At 39.3% G+C, this 18,697-nt stretch overlaps 1 protein-coding gene across 3 annotated transcripts; it reads left to right on the top strand.

Moving 5' to 3' along the window:
• Nucleotides 1-214: 214 nt before the first annotated feature.
• On the top strand, nucleotides 215-18,095 carry fhl3b (four and a half LIM domains 3b). 3 transcript variants are annotated; one of them, XM_078267822.1, is made up of 7 exons: nucleotides 327-398; nucleotides 3,500-3,599; nucleotides 12,448-12,647; nucleotides 14,692-14,866; nucleotides 15,796-15,965; nucleotides 16,565-16,751; nucleotides 17,425-18,095. In XM_078267822.1, the coding sequence occupies exons 3-7, from the start codon at nucleotides 12,492-12,494 to the stop codon at nucleotides 17,574-17,576; spliced, it is 840 nt and encodes a 279-aa protein (XP_078123948.1). In that variant the 5' UTR covers nucleotides 327-398; nucleotides 3,500-3,599; nucleotides 12,448-12,491; the 3' UTR covers nucleotides 17,577-18,095. The 3 variants fall into 3 exon arrangements, with proteins under 3 accessions (XP_078123946.1, XP_078123947.1, XP_078123948.1); XM_078267820.1 differs by lacking the exon at nucleotides 3,500-3,599 and having other exon boundaries at nucleotides 215-398; XM_078267821.1 differs by lacking the exon at nucleotides 3,500-3,599 and having other exon boundaries at nucleotides 313-398; nucleotides 12,476-12,647.
• Nucleotides 18,096-18,697: the final 602 nt, after the last annotated feature.

Below are 18,697 nucleotides of genomic sequence, written 5' to 3'. Positions count from 1 at the left end.
ATTATAGGGATTTCTAAGATAATAAAGTGGTGGGGTTTAAAGCTGCAGCGTGGAAGCCAAAAGTCTTCTATGTATTTAAAATATTAAATGACATCTAGAAAACACAATGAGTCTACCTTTTTTCAGGTTGAACTCCACACAAGGTGACAGAAAGACAGAGGTAGTGGAAAGACAGACAGAGGAGGAAAGGGGCGGTGTTTGAGGGAATGGTTTGGTTTTTACGCACCAGATGCTCCAGTCAGTGGAAACCCGTCAGTTTGCAGCTCGCAGGAGTTTCACGGAGGATTTGTCATCTTATCTGTCATTTCATACACCAGAGCAGCACGAGCGCACATACTGCTCAGATCCTGCAGAGACTCCTGTGATCATCTCCAGAGGCTGCTGGTGCGCGAAGAGAGGTACGTTTACATTTATACGATTTATAGGTAGGCTACTACTCATAGCTTTGTAATGTGAAACAGTAGATGATAAGTGAATTTAAAGTGCGTTAAGGTGAGTTCGCATAGGTTAATCTCCCGTTGATGTCTGACCCGTGCACACATCCTCACCTGTCAAAACGGTGCATTCATTTTGAATATATTTTCCACATTTTTACTGGTTTTAACACACGGAGGATTTAAAATGAACGGCACCACTCTCTAATGAGGGTTCCTTTTTAAAAGGTGTAAATAATGAAAAAAAAAAAAAAATACTAAACCTTTATAGATCAGTTCAATGCAATTACTGAGATTAACTTTGGTTTTGAAAACTCCCTTTCAGAATCAGAATCAGAAATACTTTAATAATCCCAGGGAGAAATTACTTTTGTTACCACTCCAGGTATACAAACAACATATTTTTCTTTGACTGGTTACTTATTATTAGAAAGTGCTGCAGAGACTCAGTGTAATAGGCATAACACGTTTATAACTGCAGACTTGATTACTTATTAAAAACTAAGAATCTCAAGCATTTATTATAGGCTAATATTACCAGCATGTATAACTCATTACCAAATCGAAAGGATAAACACCTGCCAGTGGGTTTTCACAACCTGGCAACCCAAAATTGGACTTATAATTGATCTACAAAGCTACAGCAAAATATGTATTAACAATAAAAAACAGTATAATAGTGTCTTATTAGAAAGTGGTTTGCTTTATTGAAAGTATGCAAAACTTGCAGATTTCCAAGCCAAATATTTGACCCCCGCACTTCCAGGATGGACCAGAAAGGATGTTCTTTCTTTAGAGTGAGGAAATAGTGGCTGTTATTGGGGGTTGGGGGCCTGAGCGGGGGCCAAAGTGAGTAACTGATACTGTGAATAAGTGCTGCAGCTCCCGGTTTTTTAAAGTAGAATTCATGAGAAAAAGAACAAGGAGACCTTTGAGGAAACAATCACTTGCTTTAATGTTTTGTTAAAGGGCTCTGACGCACAAAATAGGAAGGCTTCAGATCTTGATAATGAAAGCTTAATATGTCATACAATCATTGTTTTTTTTGGAAGCATGTTAACAAGGCATTCAGTCGTGTTGAGTTAGAGTGATGTCATGTCTCTTTCAGATTACAAATTTTCTTCTGGAGACTCAGCACCCCCTACACCTCCTCCTCTAGCTACGCTCATAGTTTCCATCACCGCACACCATCCCCATACATACCACCATCATGTTCCAATCCATTTGGGTGAAATTAATACATTCATTCAAAACAATGCAGCTCTGGTTTAATGTAAATGTTTTTTTTTGTGTGTGTGTGTGTGTGTGTGTGTGTGTGTGTGTGTGGGGGGTTTGGGGGGACTTTTGTCTTTTTTTAGAAAACAGAGGGCGGAAGAAAAATGCTTTTCTTGTTTGCTTTTTTTCTTCTTCTTCTTCTCAAACCACAAGACTTTGCCACGTTTGGACCACACTCACATTCTTCCAAGATTCTTGCGTTGGGCGAAGGTTGCGCCTGCATGTGTCCAATCACTGGAGACGAGCCAGACACAAAATAAAACTAAAAAAAGTTCAAATGAGAGGATTATTTTGGGATTGTCAGAGCCACTGACGGTCATAAATATCAGACAGAGTCCCATTGTGAGTCAGTCTTACTCACACGGCTGTCTTTTCCATTTGCCATTTCTGCAGCACAGCCTGGGATAAGTTTTATAGTTGTAGTTTGATGTTTTGAGAAATGCATTGATTTTCTTGCTGAGAGGGAGAAGAGAATATTGATACCACTCTAATGTCTGTACAATCAATATGAGGCTACAGTAAGCAGTCATGCAGTCATCAGGTTAGCTTAGCTTAGCATAAAGACTGTAAACAGGGGGAAACATCTAGCCTGGCTCTAGTCTATATCCACAACGTTCCACAATTCCGGGATTGCTCCGGTGCTCTGGAAATTCCGCCGGATGTCCTTCTTTTTCGGCTGGATGTCCGCTACCTTCCGCTTTCTTTGTGTTGGAACTATGGTTAACTGCTCCTCAGGTCTCTGCAGGGTAACTTGAGACAGCTAGCTAGATATGTTGCATCTGAGTTTTCTGTTGCGCGACTTAAACAACTTTTGAACGTACACACGTTCCACCAAAACAAGTTCTTTCCTGAGGCTATTTGCAGTGGCATCAGGGCTCCGTTCTGTACTTAGCGCCGCCCAAGACAAGGATTGGTTTAAAGACATGCCAATAAACCAGAGCACGTTTCAGCGCTGTGGAGGAAGGAAGGTCTGGCAATGCGAGACTAGCCTGGCTCTGTCCAAAGGCAGCACCAATAAAGCTCACTATACAACATGTTAAATCTTCTTTTTTTAAATAAGTTCAAAAACTGAAGTGTAAAAAGACAGTTTGCGGTTTCAGGGGGTCTATGTGACGAACTTTTTCTTGGCCGGAAAGATTTCCAAGAAATAGAGCATGAAACGAAGCTGGAGCCAGCAGGCGATTAGCTTAGCATAAAGACTAAAAGCAAGGGGAAATGTACAGCCAGAGTCCAAAAATGCAGTTACCATAAACCCTAAATATGTCTGTATTTTATGCAGGTGTAAAAAGTCTAAAACCAACCCTCTGCCTTGCTGTATACAAATAAACCCAGCAGGCCCGAATTGGCTAATCAGGAGCACCAGGAGAATTCCGGGGCAGGTCTGGTTTTTTGGTCGCGAGGGGCGATGTTTGTTCAGTCATGGCACTGGTTTGAAATCATAGTTGAATATCATGGATGCTGTCCCTAGGCTGTTTGCAATCGCAGCCCACTCTTTGTATTTATTTATTCTATGTATAGAAAACGCAAAAACTGCGCTGAAAAGTCGACAATTTAAAAAGGAAAGCTCTAGAAAGGGACGTGGTCAAATGTGCTAAACTGAGCAACATTTTCATTGAAGCCAGCGAGATTGAAACGCCAAATGAAGACGATGAGATGGGTAAGATAGTTAGGAGCACTGACTGTAAAATTATGGTTAGGAGAAGTGCAAGATGTTAGCGGTTGTACAAAACGTAAGACAACGTTGCCTGAAAACCAACATTTGTGTTTATGAATCAAACTTTTTCTTGTAGCTCTACAGCAGCAGCCACTAGCTAGTCCAGTTTGATAACACTGACAATGAAGAGACAGTACCAAGCACCGGCCATGCGCCCAGAACTCCAGAGTGAGCAGGTAGGACTGCTCATTGAGTGAATATTATAAGAACCAGAATTAAATAAAAATTTTATTAAGAGTATGGGGTAGATCTGCTCTATAGAAGAAAATGCCCTGAAATAATCAATGATGCCAGATGATTCGGCATTACATTAATGAAACTGACTTGATTTTATTAGCACACTTTGTAATAAGCTGCTGTCAGTGTGGAAGGCACATCTAAGCTGTTGTACCACAGTGTGTGAACATAATCAGACTAGTTACAATATAACCACTTTATATGCCCAAATGTTACTATTGATCCATTATGCCTTTTATCATTGAAATAAGGATAGTAAATATACAAAGCCCAGGACTGAAAGGGAATAGAAAGTTATATGAAACATTATTCAAAGTGCAGTACATTTGATTTCATTCTTTATTTCTTTTTATTTTATATTGTGATTTATTCTTTTGTTTAATTTCAAGGTTTGGATATTTGTGAACACTTATTTGCAAAGAAAAACAGAATTCTGATATTATTGAACATTACATTGTGTTCTAAAGAATAATAGTGTTTTCTAATAAATCTACATTGGGAAACAACACTTACTGTATTTGCACTGAATTGGAAATTATAATTCACAAAAATACACTGAAATACAAGGCTGTAGAGAACAGTGCCCTATTGCAGACTTATATACTAAGCTTTTAATTACATTATTTTAATATAGTAAGTCGTAATTAAAGTAAAGTGGGCCGGCATGAAACTCCAGGGCTGAAAATGAGTCCCACTTCGGCCCTGGAGCAGGCCCAGTCTCTCAGAAAACAGACATCTGTTACCATTGACACCCAGGACCTGACCTGTCCAAAGCCAGCTGGCAGCTGATGGGAAAATTTACTTGCGTATTTGTTTTGGATGGTAGTTGTCGGTATTTTTAAAATCGGTCACTGTTCGCCTGCAAGTATAATCCAAGTGAAACAACTACACTGCCAAAAGTAACTTCACTAAAGTACTTTATTTTAAGAGACTTCATGACCACACTTGATTACTATCTTTAATCTGCCTTTCTGCTTTTATTCGTTCGTCATTCACAGAAACATTTAGACGTTTCACACATATTTTTAACCACACTCAGCTCTGGGTAATGCCAGCTTAATAGTCGGTCCATCACTTTGGTCCTAGTCTCGCATCTCCACAGCGCCGTGGAGTAAGGTCTGGCTACACCTCAGATACATTCTGGGATAGGACAAAAAAGGCTCTGGGTTGTTTGCATTTCTTTAAACCAATCACAATCGTCTTGGGCAGCACTAAGTTCTGGACGCATGCAGCAACGGTGGCTCTGCAAAATGTCCTCAGAATGAACCTTGTTTTGGTGAAACCTTTGGACCCCGCAAAAGTAAAACGCCACATAAAATATTAAATGAAGTTAATTGTTTACACGATACAGTAACGTGAGCAATTTCAATTAGCTGGATGCATGGTTAAACGTAATTTGTTCTTACCATTGTGTCGCCGTGTGTACTTCATCCACAGCAATCCTGCCAATCGGTCCCAAACAATGCAGTTAGTTAGTAAAAGCCGTACAATTACAATCATTCTTTAAAAGAACCAAGCAGACCTGCCTTATTGCACGATTCAAATATTCTTCAAAAACCAATTTTCAGCATATAGCTTGCTAGCTCGAATGTTGTTGTTGTTTCCCGTAGTGAATGGATTTTGCGAACGGCAACACACATCCAGGAGATCGTCCTGCGTGTGAGCCACGCTCAGGATGTCAGGCTTTATCCTGAAAATGTACTTCCATTGATCCAGACTAAGACTGAAATATCTCAACAACTATTGAATGAATTGATATGCAATTTTGTAAACACATTTGTGTTCCCAAGAGGATGAATCTTAATGATCCTGGACTGTCTTCCTCTCGCTCCACTTACAGGTCAAAATGTGTCCAATAGTTTGGTTTATGACCAAATACCTGCCAAACTAATGACATTCCCATCAGCCTCAGCTGTTCATTGTGTTTTGTGTTAATTACGAAATTTAAACACAATAAGCATGCTTGCATTGGCATAGTGAGCATGCTAGCATGCTGATGTCAGGATTTAGCTCAATGTACAGAGCTGTTAGCATGGATGTTGACTCTTAGTGTTCCAATTAATCAATTACAGTTAATTGTCAGCTGAACAAGCAACAATGGGGATTTCGACTTCAGGCAAGCATACAATTCAACAAATATGTAATAAACTCTGACTCTAAGTTTTTTTACGTTTAATTTTTTTGTTGAATTGAAAAAATGGTTTCCATTTAAAAAAAAGAATAATTAATGAATATGTACGTGAGCTTAGATAGTTTTGTTTTCTGTTTTTTGGCCCGAATGTCTACCCAAATTACATGTTTCTTTCCAAAGAAAGTATTAGGAAATTATAGCGCTATAGGGTTTTCTTATTTTGTATGTCAGTATCATCTCACGGCCTCTGGTGGGATTCCTAACCCCCAGAGTTGGGAACTGTTGTGTCAGGTCACTGTGATTTGCACGGTGGTGACTTGTTTACATGTCTGGCTGAGATCTTGTTTGTCAGGTCTGTTGACAGCAGCTGAAGTGAAACTGCAGCTGGAGACTCACAAGACAAAACCAGACACATAGTCCGTCCCAAAAGGTGCTTCACTCCCTGATGTTATAGGCTAAATGTTACAGGTTATGTGTCATTAATATCCAGTGATACTGATCATATTATAAAATAAATAAATAAAGCTGCCTATTATGGTTTTCGTGAAAGAACAGATTATTTTGAAAAAATTACTAAGTTAAAGTAAATGAAGCTGAAAGCTTCTCAAGAACCTCACAAGAAAATTCTGCTGTTTTTCACATTCAAATAACCAGAATAATTGATCAGATCTGCCAACACTGTATCTTAGTGTTCAATGAGCAATTCACCCTGATAAAGTTTTATCACAGACAACAAAATGCACATTGGTGTTCATGTTGATTTGTGTGGGGAAATTACTAATTTAACCTTATAAGGAGGCACTTTTTATGTTCAAGTAAACAAAAATTTATGTTACACATCTGCCAAATCAGTATCTCAGAATATCGTCATTGTTTAAAACAGCAAGAAGAACCAATTCATCGTGATGAGAACTTTAATCAGCAAGAAGAACATGTACAATGTGTGTTCATGTTGATTTGTGTGCGTGCAGCTGAAATTAGCCTTGTGATCTGCAGGAAGCAGCACCACATTGAGTGTCTTTGTACTGGGGATGAAAGGGAGCGCAGTCATCTGACAGCCATAAGAGACCAGCCTTGTTTTTTATTTCTTCTACTTTCTGTAACAGTTTATAGCTCAACCATGAGGGTGTCAAATTCCCTCCAATGCTGCGGGGCTTCACTCTGTTGTTGGCAATTTCTACACAGTATTGTGCCGCTGTCAATATTCTCATTCACCTGCTCAAATCCAGGTTATGCAACCCAGGGAGTCGCACAATATGAGGACTGTTCTGAGCTTCAGAGGCCGTTAAAGTACCCTAATCCATTTCAGGGGGAATAAACCGTAAAAGTGGGATGGTAATTAAAAGCCAACTTTGTTACACGCTTTCCTGTTTTAACTCAATGCACACACACTTTGGGTTATTGAATGAGTGTTACAGCAAAAGAGAAAGCAGTGATTGTGAGTTAAGTCTACAGTCACTCTAGCAGCCCTGTAAGGCTGTGCTTATCGTTACAAGCAAACAAATCGGAAAAACATCAGCCTCAGAGTGATATTACCATATCAGAGATAGTGAGGATTTTTGACAATGCGATGATATCTCTCAAAAGAACTACAGAAGATTCAACAAACCATTGGCAACATGCCTGCAAAGCTGCAGTTACATCACAATAAAAAAAACAATAATAACACTAATAAAATTACTATTACTAATAACGATTTTAGCATAAGGCTGCAACAGAACAAAAAGTTTAGAAAGTAAAGGGGTGTGAATACTTTCACTGTATGACCAAATACCTTCAAAACTGACCAATAAGTGTGCGTTCAATAATATATGAAAAATGTCTCTTAAACAGATCAGGATCGGGATCAGGAACAGGTCAGGATGTACAGGGAATGCAATCCCTCCAAAAAAGGCACTGAGGCTGTTTTATAATGCATGAATTAGTATTTTGTGGCTCGGACAGATTTAACACTTACCTACATATTTTGTTCCACTAGATTTTATTACGTGTGACTGTGGTTTTCATCATGGAATCTGGTTTATAAAGCTCAGACATGAAGTCTAAATTCCTCTACGGGGGAAAATAAACATTAACACCTAGACGCAGCAGCTCAGTTTCTGGCTCCGGTCGTAAGAAACTGTCCAGGTCGTTGGGGAGTAAAACAACAGCAGCGAACCATGAAGGGACATGAGAGAGGAAGCCTGATCCTGGGAGACAGTTCCCATTTGGCTGCCACTACAAAGTGCTCAGAGCCAAGTGACTCCTGTAAATCTTTTACTTGGACAGACAGTGTATCAGTAAATGTGTCCACTCATCAAGGTGAAATGTAAGCTTAAATAGTTTCAGCAGCCGTGCTACCAGAAAGAGAGTACTTAGACAGGATGGATGAGTGTTTGGTTTAATGTCTCGTGTTGCGGAGGAGAACAGGGGCGACAAGTATTCTTGGGTGTGTTTCAAGAGGACACCTGTGGACTAAAGTGCACAGCTCCTAAACAAGGCGCAGACTACATGTGAGTCAGTGTTTCAGACTGTTCATGTCAGACAGTCTGTATGGTGTGAAGATGAACAGGTTCTTTCATTTGCAGTCAGTTGTGACCTTTAACAAGATGCATGAAAGCAAATAATGGGTAACAATATTTTAAATCTATCTGACTTGATGTGGTCTCAATTACCCTCATTAAAATTTCTCAAATTTTAATTTGGATCTAAAAATTCAAGTCAAGTCAAAATATCTGGTTGCTCAAAATGGCTAGTATTGTTACTTCGGGAACATGTTTAATTCATGAAAGGAGTAGTTTGACATTTTGAAAGTATGTCTATATGCTTTGTTGCTAAGAGTTAGACAATACGATTAAAACCACTCTCATGTTTGAAGCTGAGGCAGGAGGTGATTAGCTTAGCTTAGCATAAAGACTAGAAACATAGGGAAACAACTAGCCTGGCTCTGTCCAATCCACCTACCAGCACCTCCTAAACTCACTAATTTTAAATATCTAGTTTGTTTAATCTATTCACAAACAGAAATGTAGAAACAATGTGTCTGTTTGTGTATTGATTAAACAAACAAGGTATACCAACTTACATATAAACAACAACAAAAATGCTTTAGGCTTTAGGCATTTTTCTAGACTTTGGGCAGAGCTTTCAGTCTGTATGCTAAGCTAAGCTAATGCTGCACCCTCCTTGATGCTCAGTCTCTCACTCGGCTGTTTCTACAGTATGAGTCTCACCATATTTTATAGCTGACTATAAAGTTATAATGGACTGTCCTATATGAACAGGAACCATAAAATATTGGTTTCAACAATGATGGATTGTTAATTAGACTCTGCTTTGTCCCTATTGGATGCCCGAAGGAGAATTCGATGACAGACAACAGCTGGAGACCACAGAATGTGTTCGCAGATGTTGTGGCTCAGGAAGAGAAACATAAAGCTCAAAACTGGGAAAACTATGTCCGGAAGGAAAACCATTGTTCTATCACTGCATTCATCGTAGACATGGATGGACGAGAATAGAAACCCGAACCTCTTTAGACATTTTAGGAGGGAAGTTGGGCTGTTGAATTTCCCCATCCAGACAGCAATCTGACAGAAAACAGACATAGGATGTGATGTTTTCTCTCAGTTTGGTCATCCTCCTTGTTTTGTTGACCCAGCTTGATGCCCTGTAAGAGGAAGCAGTGCTGTTATCTGCAGGGAGGGATGCACGAGGGATGTCCTCAGTGTTGTGCTAACATGGCATTGGGAGACAAAGTCTCCAAACGAGCTGTGGAGAAGAGGGAGTTTCTGCTTCTGGCATCAGCTTTAGAACATGACCAAGAGCAGACTGTGTTTATCTTTTTTATTTATTTATCTGAAATTGCTACATCAAGGGTTATTAGAAATACGTTTGATAGCAGTCAGACATGAGCAGACCAGATGCAAATACTTTGAGGATACAGAGTATAAAGCGCAGTACCTGTAAATGTGTGGAGCGGGAAACCTTAATCATGACTGACGTTTAATTCTTACCAGCTTAAAACAAAACCACAAAAATTGTGTTTCTGAGAAAACAAGTGGCCTTCATTAGTTTGTACCGAGCTCTGGCTCTCATCGTTTAGACAAAGCTGGTGACGTCCAGACGGAGGGGGTTGGGGGGGGGGTCTTGGCTCATTCCTCGATCCCTCAGGGAGATTTCAAAGCCACACGGTTTCTTGACTGCACTTTGTTGAACCGACCAGCCCCTTTCTGACATAAAAACATGTCAAAGCCACTCTGTGACCAAAATAAATTATAAACAATTACGGTTTTCAAGTGAACTATTAAGTGTCTGGCTTTGTAAATGTGCCACAAGTTGTGATCCAGAGCATGAACATATACCCAAACTCTAGAGAACGCTCCTTATCCATAAGCTTCATCTACACTGTATGTATACATATCTGAGCCATTCCTGCCCTGTCTTAACTGTTCCACAGGAGGGTTTTTCCCTTTGCTGCTGCAGAACATGGGGTCAATACCTTGCTAATGCCTCAGTGTGTTCAGTAATAATGGTAGGATGATGTTATTGTCAGTGTGCCCAGCCTTATTTCCACCTTACTTTCCTCTGCTCCACGAGCTCTCAATCAACTCATTTATTTAAATTAAGTAAGGAGGCTTCTTCTCAAGGTAAACTGAGCAGAATGAGCGTGACTAGAGTCTCTCAAAATCTGACGAAAATCTTTTAAACTGACCTTTGTCGATCTGAAATGAAGACAGATTCAGCAACTGCATGGCTATTTTAGTACAATATGAGATCGTATTCTGAACAAGCCGCCATGACGGACTGTCTTTGAATTTCCAGAGAAACCAGACCCACATGACACGTTCGTCCAATCAGCTGCCGGTTTTCATTTTTGGGCGACAATACAGATTAGCGCCGTCTGCTGTTATGGAGACGTATTACGTCTCGTCGCTTTGGTGTTGGACTGATCAGTCTCGGGAAGACTGATCAGTCCAACTGCCTTTTCTGCCAAGGGTCGGCCGTCTGGTCTGTGTGTCTGGGCCTTTAAGATGCATCATCTTGTTTTTAATAGGCTCCAGACAAGTCATTACATTTTACCAGCTGTTTTTTTTTTACATCCAGGTTAAGACTTTAAAACGTTTGACAGTTTTTTAGAAGTCTAGGTTTCAACCGCATTACAATGACTATATTTCAGTGTGAAGCAGGGTGTAACTATACAATATAGTCGCTATAAACAAACTATTAATTTAACTTAACATACATACATCAACATATTTTGACCTACAACTTGTGATAAAACCATGCTTGCTGAGTACATTGTCATTTTGGAACCTGTTGTTTTGTCATTCTTATTTTTTGCTTGCTGACGCGTGGCTTTCAATTAAACTCCTGACGGGCCAAAACATCTTCAGCAAAAACAACAAAAAGCATCTCCTCCGTTGAGTCACATTTATCCTAAATCTGTATCAAAGCATATCTGTTAAAAAAAAGAAAAGAGGTTAATTATAAATATTCAAATGCTCTTCTCATACATTTTAGATGCTACTTTTCGTTTTCTTACTTTTATTTAGTGGCATGCACTCAGGCAGGAAAGAACATATAAAGCTCCATAATCTTTGAGATTGAGATCTGTTACACAACAACCCCAATAAAAGATTTTTATGAAAAAAACTGAAGTCCAGGTAAAAGTTGAATCCAATCAAATGTTAATTAGGAAATACTGTTGAAATCAAAAAGTGTGCTGGGAGAAGTTGTATTTGATTGTAGTAAAGAATCAAACCACTTGTTCTTTGAAACAAAAGGACGCATTCTTATTGCGATACAATTAAGAGGTAAAGTGATTGGGGTGAAATGTTGAGGGGACTTTGGGAGAAGCCCTAGTAATCATCATTATGAAATGTTCACAGCTGTCACAGAATACAGTATGCTACATTGTCAAGATCATAATAATTAGTTTTGCTAATAAAACATCATAATGGCATTACAAGGAATAAACGAGGAGATTCCCCTTTTAACACAGGCCAAAAAAAGAAGAAAAAGCCCTCGAGAGAGCCTTTGAAATAGAGTACGGAGTTTCATTTCAGCTCCCAACAATTAACATTGTTTAGTTGTTCTGTCTCTCAATGCCAAACTGCCACAGGGGGTTTGTACAAAAATGAGGGGGAGGGAGAGGCAGACATTGTATTAGTGAGTTATGATGAAACAGGAGAAGCGGTTATATCAAACAGGACTGATTTATAATTAATCAACACAAGTTAAAGTGTTCATTCAGCTACTGCTTGCAGGAAATGATTTCTGGATGTAGAAAACTTTGAACAATATTTAACTTCTAACAGCATCATGATGTCTCATGATGCTGAAACTGTGATCCAAACTTTGATCCATAATTTCATACATTTAGACTATCACAATATATTTTTTTATTGATTTAATTTCCTGTACAACCCTGTTCCTTTAGTGTGTTTTTAGTTGCAGTATCTAGGATCTTTTTTACCCGTTGTACAAAGCGTCTTTGGGCACTCTATAGCACTTTAAAATGTTAATTCTTTTACTAACATTTTTTGTCTCTCCTGTTGGTCTTAAGTTCCAAGCTGTATAACCAAACACTGTCTGCCTCCCGTTTCTCTACTTTCTCTCTCTGTGTTACTAATCTCACTTGTCTTTCTCCTCCTTTCTGTGCTTCTCGCTGATAGTGAATGCTGTGTCTGTGAATTCTCTCAGCCAGAAGAAAGACATCATGAGTGACCGGTTCAACTGCAAAAACTGTAACGAGTCCCTGTGCGGACGCAAATACATCCAGGTGGAGGACAACCCTCACTGCATCCCCTGTTACGACCGCCTGTACGCCAACACCTGCCAGGAATGTAAAGAAATCATCGGCCATAATGCCAAGGTAAGCTCTACTTGTACAGAGGTGGAAAGTATCTAAGTACATTTACTCAATCTTAAAGTATTTGTACTTTTTTGCTTCTACTTTATACTTGTACTCTATACATTTCAGAGAGAAATGTTGTACTTTTTACACTACTTCTATTTGAAAGCTATGGTTACCGTACAGATTAAGACTTTACATGCAAAAGATGAGAAGCTTTTATAAATTTGAGTTGCAAATAAAAAATGTCTTCCTTGTCGATTAATCTGATATTCATTTTCTTAATTAATCAATGAATCATTTGGTTTATTAAACCTCTAAAATAGTGAAAAATGCCTATTAAAGTTTCCCAGAGTCCATGGTGACATGTTCAAAATTCTTATTTTGTCTGACCAACAGTCCAAAACCTAAAGATATTCAGTTTATAATGATTAAAGACAATACAGCAACAGCAAATCATAAGCTGAAAACAGACAAGAGTTGGCATTTCATTGAAATATTACAATTAATCAACTATCAAAATAGTTGCAAGTAATCAATCAAAAAGTAATTGTTTCAGCTCTATCATAAATATGATGTATTGCTTTACATACAACTACCCAAGAGTATATAAAAGAGTTCAAATTAACTAAACCAGATACAACATTAAAATGCTGCTTACTGTACATGAAGAGTATTTTTTACATTGTAGTATTGTTACTTTTACTTAATGATCTGAGTACTTCTTCCACCACTGAAATTGTACATGTCTGACTGCATTATGATCAATTTTCTAACTGCTTTAACAAACCAGCTGTTGTTAAAACATATCTCTCCTTCCCAAGAACACCAAACTCTCTATAATCCCCTTTAAATTCCATAAAGCCTTAGTTCGTGAATATTAAAAATAGAAACACCCACAGACGCCATGAGGCCATCAGTGTCCTGTGAATTACGGACTCCCTATGAGGGACTGGCAGTAAATTATGCTCCTGCTTGCTTTGGCTGTCCCTCCTCTGCAAAAGACATAACAACATTCATCCTTTATGCTACTCTGTCCCTCTGCTTTAGTTGTTTCTTTTACTGTGAAACTCCATGCCTCAAAAACAAGTTTTTCACCCACTGTTCAATGGGGCCATTTATCACAGAGCTCGCCTGAACTGCAGATGAACTGGAACCCAAGCAGCTGTTAACAGAAAAAAAAGTGGGTTATTCAGATTTTTTAAAGAAAATAATGGTGAAGAAAGGGGAATGTACAAAAACTTCTCCCTTCTGTTAACTCCTCTTGTGTTTGGAGGACAGTGGGGTGTCGTGGAAAGAAGGAAACTTTAGGGGTTTGGACTCCCACGTCGGCAAACGTCCAAAATACAAGGAACTGTAGAGGAGGAGTCCTGTGGTCGACTCTGACCTCTGACCTCCAAGCAGATGGGGGGCAGCAAATAGAGAATCTCCCTGTGAGGAACAATAACATATCAAGTGTTTTATTAACTTAGAGTTTACGGTAAATATCTTAAATTCCCATATAATTTACTGTTAAATGATAAAGCTGGTGTTCTTTATCAACAAATCCTATAAGAAGACCAAGAATGCATTATAATATCAATATCTGACTTCCCTGCTCTGTCTGTGCCGCTTAGTTCCTACTGAAGACATAAACCTTGAAATAGAAATAAGTCATCATGAGCTATACTTTCATTTTTTTATGCTAAGGGATGCCCTCGAACAGCTGGGCACTGTCATTTTTGGGGGGGATTATTTTCGGGTGCCGATTAACACACATTTGGTGAGAATTTTCGGTAGCAGTATGGTGTAGGTGGGATTTCCTCAAAATAAACTACAGTGTCCATTTGCTAACATTAGCCACCATTAACTACTGGTCATACCAGTACAACTAATGCAGTAATGGAAAAACCTCTGAGTGTATTTGATTGAGCAAGAATGTGTTTTACCACTTATGAATTCAACTTTTTTTTTAAGCCTTTTATTTATAACCTTTGACATTTTAAGTTTTTATTATAAGGCCATTTTAAGCCTGTCTGGTTTTACTGGTTGCTCAGCGCTCAGTTTGACTCTCTTCTTCCTCTAGGAGCTCTTCTATGAGAACAGACATTACCACGCGGACTGTTTCCGCTGTTTCCACTGCGACCGCTCTCTGGCAGACGAGCCCTTCACCAGCCAGGAGGATGCCCTGGTGTGCAGCGACTGCTACTGCAACGAGTATTCCTCCAAGTGTGTGTCCTGCGACAAGATAGTAATGCCAGGTAGTGATGATAAAGACTGGTCGTATGTTCCTCCAACACCAAGTTCACAAACCTACTTACTCAAATTCCTTGAGTAATCGCTTAAAAAGTCAGAAAGTTCACACCCAGTCTTGACAGGGAAAAAGAGGCTAATGAGTTTTTGTTATCCAGGGTGTGACAGCTTAGCTGTGACAGCATGATTGTTTCATGCTCTGCTGAAAATATCTCCCAGCAGGGTTTTTCAGCTCCGGTGTGACGACACGAATGCAGCGGTGGTGTCGGATGACTGAAAATTACCCGGGCCTGTGGGTAGTGTGGGATAGCATAACTCACCAGTTCTTTTCTGAACTCAGCAGTAATTTTCTTCAATTTCTGCTCAGCCTCGAATGCCTTTAAAAGCTGCCGCCCCCCCCCCCCCTATTTTCTTAAAAGTGCAGCCAAGTTCAAGTTCCAAACACCGTCATGCCTTCGGGCTGCAGTTTAGGTCCCAAAAGTCATAAAACAAGGCCAGTGATTAAAGTTAACTCAGAGGCATGACTGGCTCCTAACTTTTATAAACATCTGCAGTGAAGCATGTGTTTCTTATGGGAGTGGACAAACAGACCATATGAAATGGTTAAAACTGTAAAATAAATAAAAAGCAGTGTTAAGACGCCAGCTAGATCATTGCTTTGTCACAGCTTGCCAGATTGTTTTGATGCAAGATAAGCCGAAGTAATTGTACAGTGCAGGAGAGCTGTGTAAGAACAGGTTTAGCCGTCACAATGAATCATCTCTTTTTGTCTTCACTGTGTAGATGCTATCAGATTTCATTCCAGCTCAAAGTTGAGCAGAGATCAAAGGAATGCAAGTGACACCCGGGTTTACAAATGTCGGGGACGATATCAGTAAACATTCACAAACGTCTCAGTTTAAATCCTCATCTGCTCCTTTTCTTTTACCCCTGACAGGATCAAGGCTGTTGGAGTACAGCGGCTCCACGTGGCACGAGGACTGTTTTATGTGTCACGGCTGTGAGAAGCCGATCGGTGCCGAGGCCTTCATCCCAGACAACAACAACTACTACTGTGTGCCGTGCTACGAGGGCAGGGTTGCTCCTCAGTGCAGCCACTGCAAAAAGGTGAACCAGGATCTTGATTGATCTGTCGAGAACTTTTCCAATTCATTGTTTAAGATAAGATAAGATAAACCTTTATTGATTCATAGCGAGGAAATTCAGTTGTTGCAACAGAACAAGGACAGAAATGAATACAGATATGTATAGAAAGTAACAGAAATAAATAATAAGAGGTAGGCTACATACACGTGAATAAGAAAAGAATAGAAATAGAAACTATACAACAGAATTTGGAGACAAAATGTTAAAGTGACAGTGGTGTAATTCAGTTCATTCAGTTTGTGAGCTCTTTTACAATATGAAAAATGTACCACAATACATCAGGGTATGCCTTAAAGGTTTTATACTGACTAATATAAAATTAATATTTTAAAAAATGAAGCATGTTGTTTTAAACATCCAGGTGTCAGATTGTAGGATAAACACTGGGTAAAATATACAAACACCTGAGTAGTGAGCATGAGCAGTTATAAGAATACCACCGACAGAGACATCACAGCAGTAACAACTTTGTAGCACAATGCTGCCATGTATCACAAAAAGAAGTTTCTTTTTTAAAATGGTCACATTTTACTGATACAGTTTGTGTTTGTGTCCTGCAGGCTCTGACTAAAGGTGGGGTGACCTACAAGGACGAGGTGTGGCACAAAGAGTGTTTTCTCTGCGCGGGCTGCAAAGCTCCGCTGGCTGGCCAACCCTTCACCTCGCAGGGGGAAAGTCCGTACTGCGTCAAGTGTTTCAGCAGCCTGTATGCCAAAAAGTGTGCCGGCTGCAACACGGCCATCACAGGTCAGTGGAGAGTACAGGACCACCGAGTTGTTGTTGTCTGTTGGTTAACACAACAGGTTCAATTCTGTGTGGGGTTGTCTCCCATGTTCTCCTTGTGATTACAGCTGTCTGCTGCAGCCAAAAACGACACTATGAGAGCAGCGAGGGTGAACCAGAGCTATAAAATTGCAGGCCGGGCAGCTAAACAATGAGCTGAAACTCACTTTAAAGCTCTAAAGATGCTTTAAGGACACTGTGTGTAGACAAGCATCCTGAAAACAAACCACAGAACTGAACCAGATTTCACCAGGATTGTCTAATACTACTATAATAAATAAAACATAAAAACTCTTCACATGATGGCTTTAAGTGAACACAGAGGAATAAGAACATTTAAAACAAGACAATATAGGTTCAACAGGTCCAATATCTTTATCTCACCTCAAGTATTTACAAACATGCCAGAGTTAAAATGAGAATGTTAGATTAGATGCTTTTAACCACAGCTATGAACTACAATACCAGCAGTTTGACAGAACTGGCAGTGCTTTCTTAATGTTTCTGCCAACTGCTGATGTTATTTTGAATTTATTTATGTTGTTTCCGCAATGCCGCTAAGGCTGTTATTAAATGTTCCACCACTAGTAAAACATTCCTTCATTAGTTGCTCATGTGTTGTATTTGTGTCTCTCAGGGTTTGGAGATGGGAAGTACGTTTCTTTCGAGGACCGGCAGTGGCACCAGCCGTGCTTTAAGTGTTCACGTTGCTCCGTGTCGCTGGTCGGCTCCGGCTTCTTCCCCGACCGCGACAAGATTCTGTGTACAGACTGCAACAACGATGACTGACCGCCACTAACCACCCCTGCAGCCAATATCAAACACTGCTGACACTAGCAGAAAGAAACTTCTAAACCTCAGCCTTTCACATGAACACTGCAATATTACTAATTCACTCACAGTGTAAAGCTGATAGCTCAATATCAAAACTCTCGTCAACCTTTAGCACGTTGAAATGTTTCTATAAATTAAAAAGTGTCCTAGATGTATTTGTTTTTTCTTTATTGTATGTATTGCACATCAAAGACTAAAACCTAAATGTAAACCTTGTTTAACACTTTTTTTTTCATGACTGCTAGACGGAACCAAAATTTGAATGTTATGACCAACGCTTGGCAAACATATTTATTCTTTTTATAGAAAGTTACAATTTATAAAACTGCCTTTTTTCTTCTCCCACTACTTGCTCTATGTAAATTGTTTGTTGAAAATGAATTGTTGTAAAACATATATTTTCTTTTCTTTTCAGCTTAAAAAAATCTTTACTGGCGTACAAGCAATAATACTAATAAATGTCATATAACAGAAGGGTGGTGTATGAATTATTTAATTGATGTATTTGTCTATATGAACATTCACATGCACAATACATCTCATAATGTACAGTAGGTGTCAGTTAGTCTACAGCATTGGTTCCCTGCTGCACACAGGTGTGCCTATTTTTTGTATTTACAATACACTCAGAAATTGAAAGAAATTGTGCAAAACTAGTCTAAAATTATGCCTCAAAGGTTGCTCTTTGTACACAAGAGCGTTTATAGTCTCATTGAGAACCAATTATCAAGCCACAAAAAAATCTTAATTTCTCTTGTGAGGTGTATCAAGGAGCTGAACCTAAATATTCATTTTGCTGATACTTTGAAAACTTTATATCATCTTAAACTGTCTAAAGAGAAAGATGACTAAAAACCAAGGAGAAGGTCAGAAACCCTGACCCCGTTTTCCCAAAGATGGTTTTCTGTGGGTCGTCCCATGCAGACTTTCTCTTACTATTACTTACATAATAAATATTTACAGTTCAGAACCTCTGCTGAACTGCTGTGTTTGTGTTTATACCGAGGCTCTGCAAGGCTAGTGTCCATTTCGGGAGGAGGGAACAGCTGACAAGAAGATGTAGTTTAGTACAGGCT

The sequence above is a fragment of the Sander vitreus genome, chromosome 14 (genome assembly GCF_031162955.1).
Source record: "Sander vitreus isolate 19-12246 chromosome 14, sanVit1, whole genome shotgun sequence".
Lineage (NCBI taxonomy): Eukaryota > Metazoa > Chordata > Actinopteri > Perciformes > Percidae > Sander > Sander vitreus.
The sequence above is the reverse complement of the archived record's forward strand: the minus strand, read 5'-3'. Positions and strand labels throughout refer to the sequence as shown.

What these genes read in the sequence shown, in the direction of transcription:
- fhl3b (XM_078267820.1), top strand. Translation starts at nt 230, where the DNA reads ATGCTCCAGTCAGTGGAAACCCGTCAGTTTGCAGCTCGCAGGAGTTTC. An exon ending in AGTGCAGCCACTGCAAAAAG is followed by an intron (nt 15,966 to 16,564) that starts GTGAACCAGGAT and finishes TGTGTCCTGCAG; the next exon opens with GCTCTGACTAAAGGTGGGGT. An exon ending in CTGCAACACGGCCATCACAG is followed by an intron (nt 16,752 to 17,424) that starts GTCAGTGGAGAG and finishes TGTGTCTCTCAG; the next exon opens with GGTTTGGAGATGGGAAGTAC.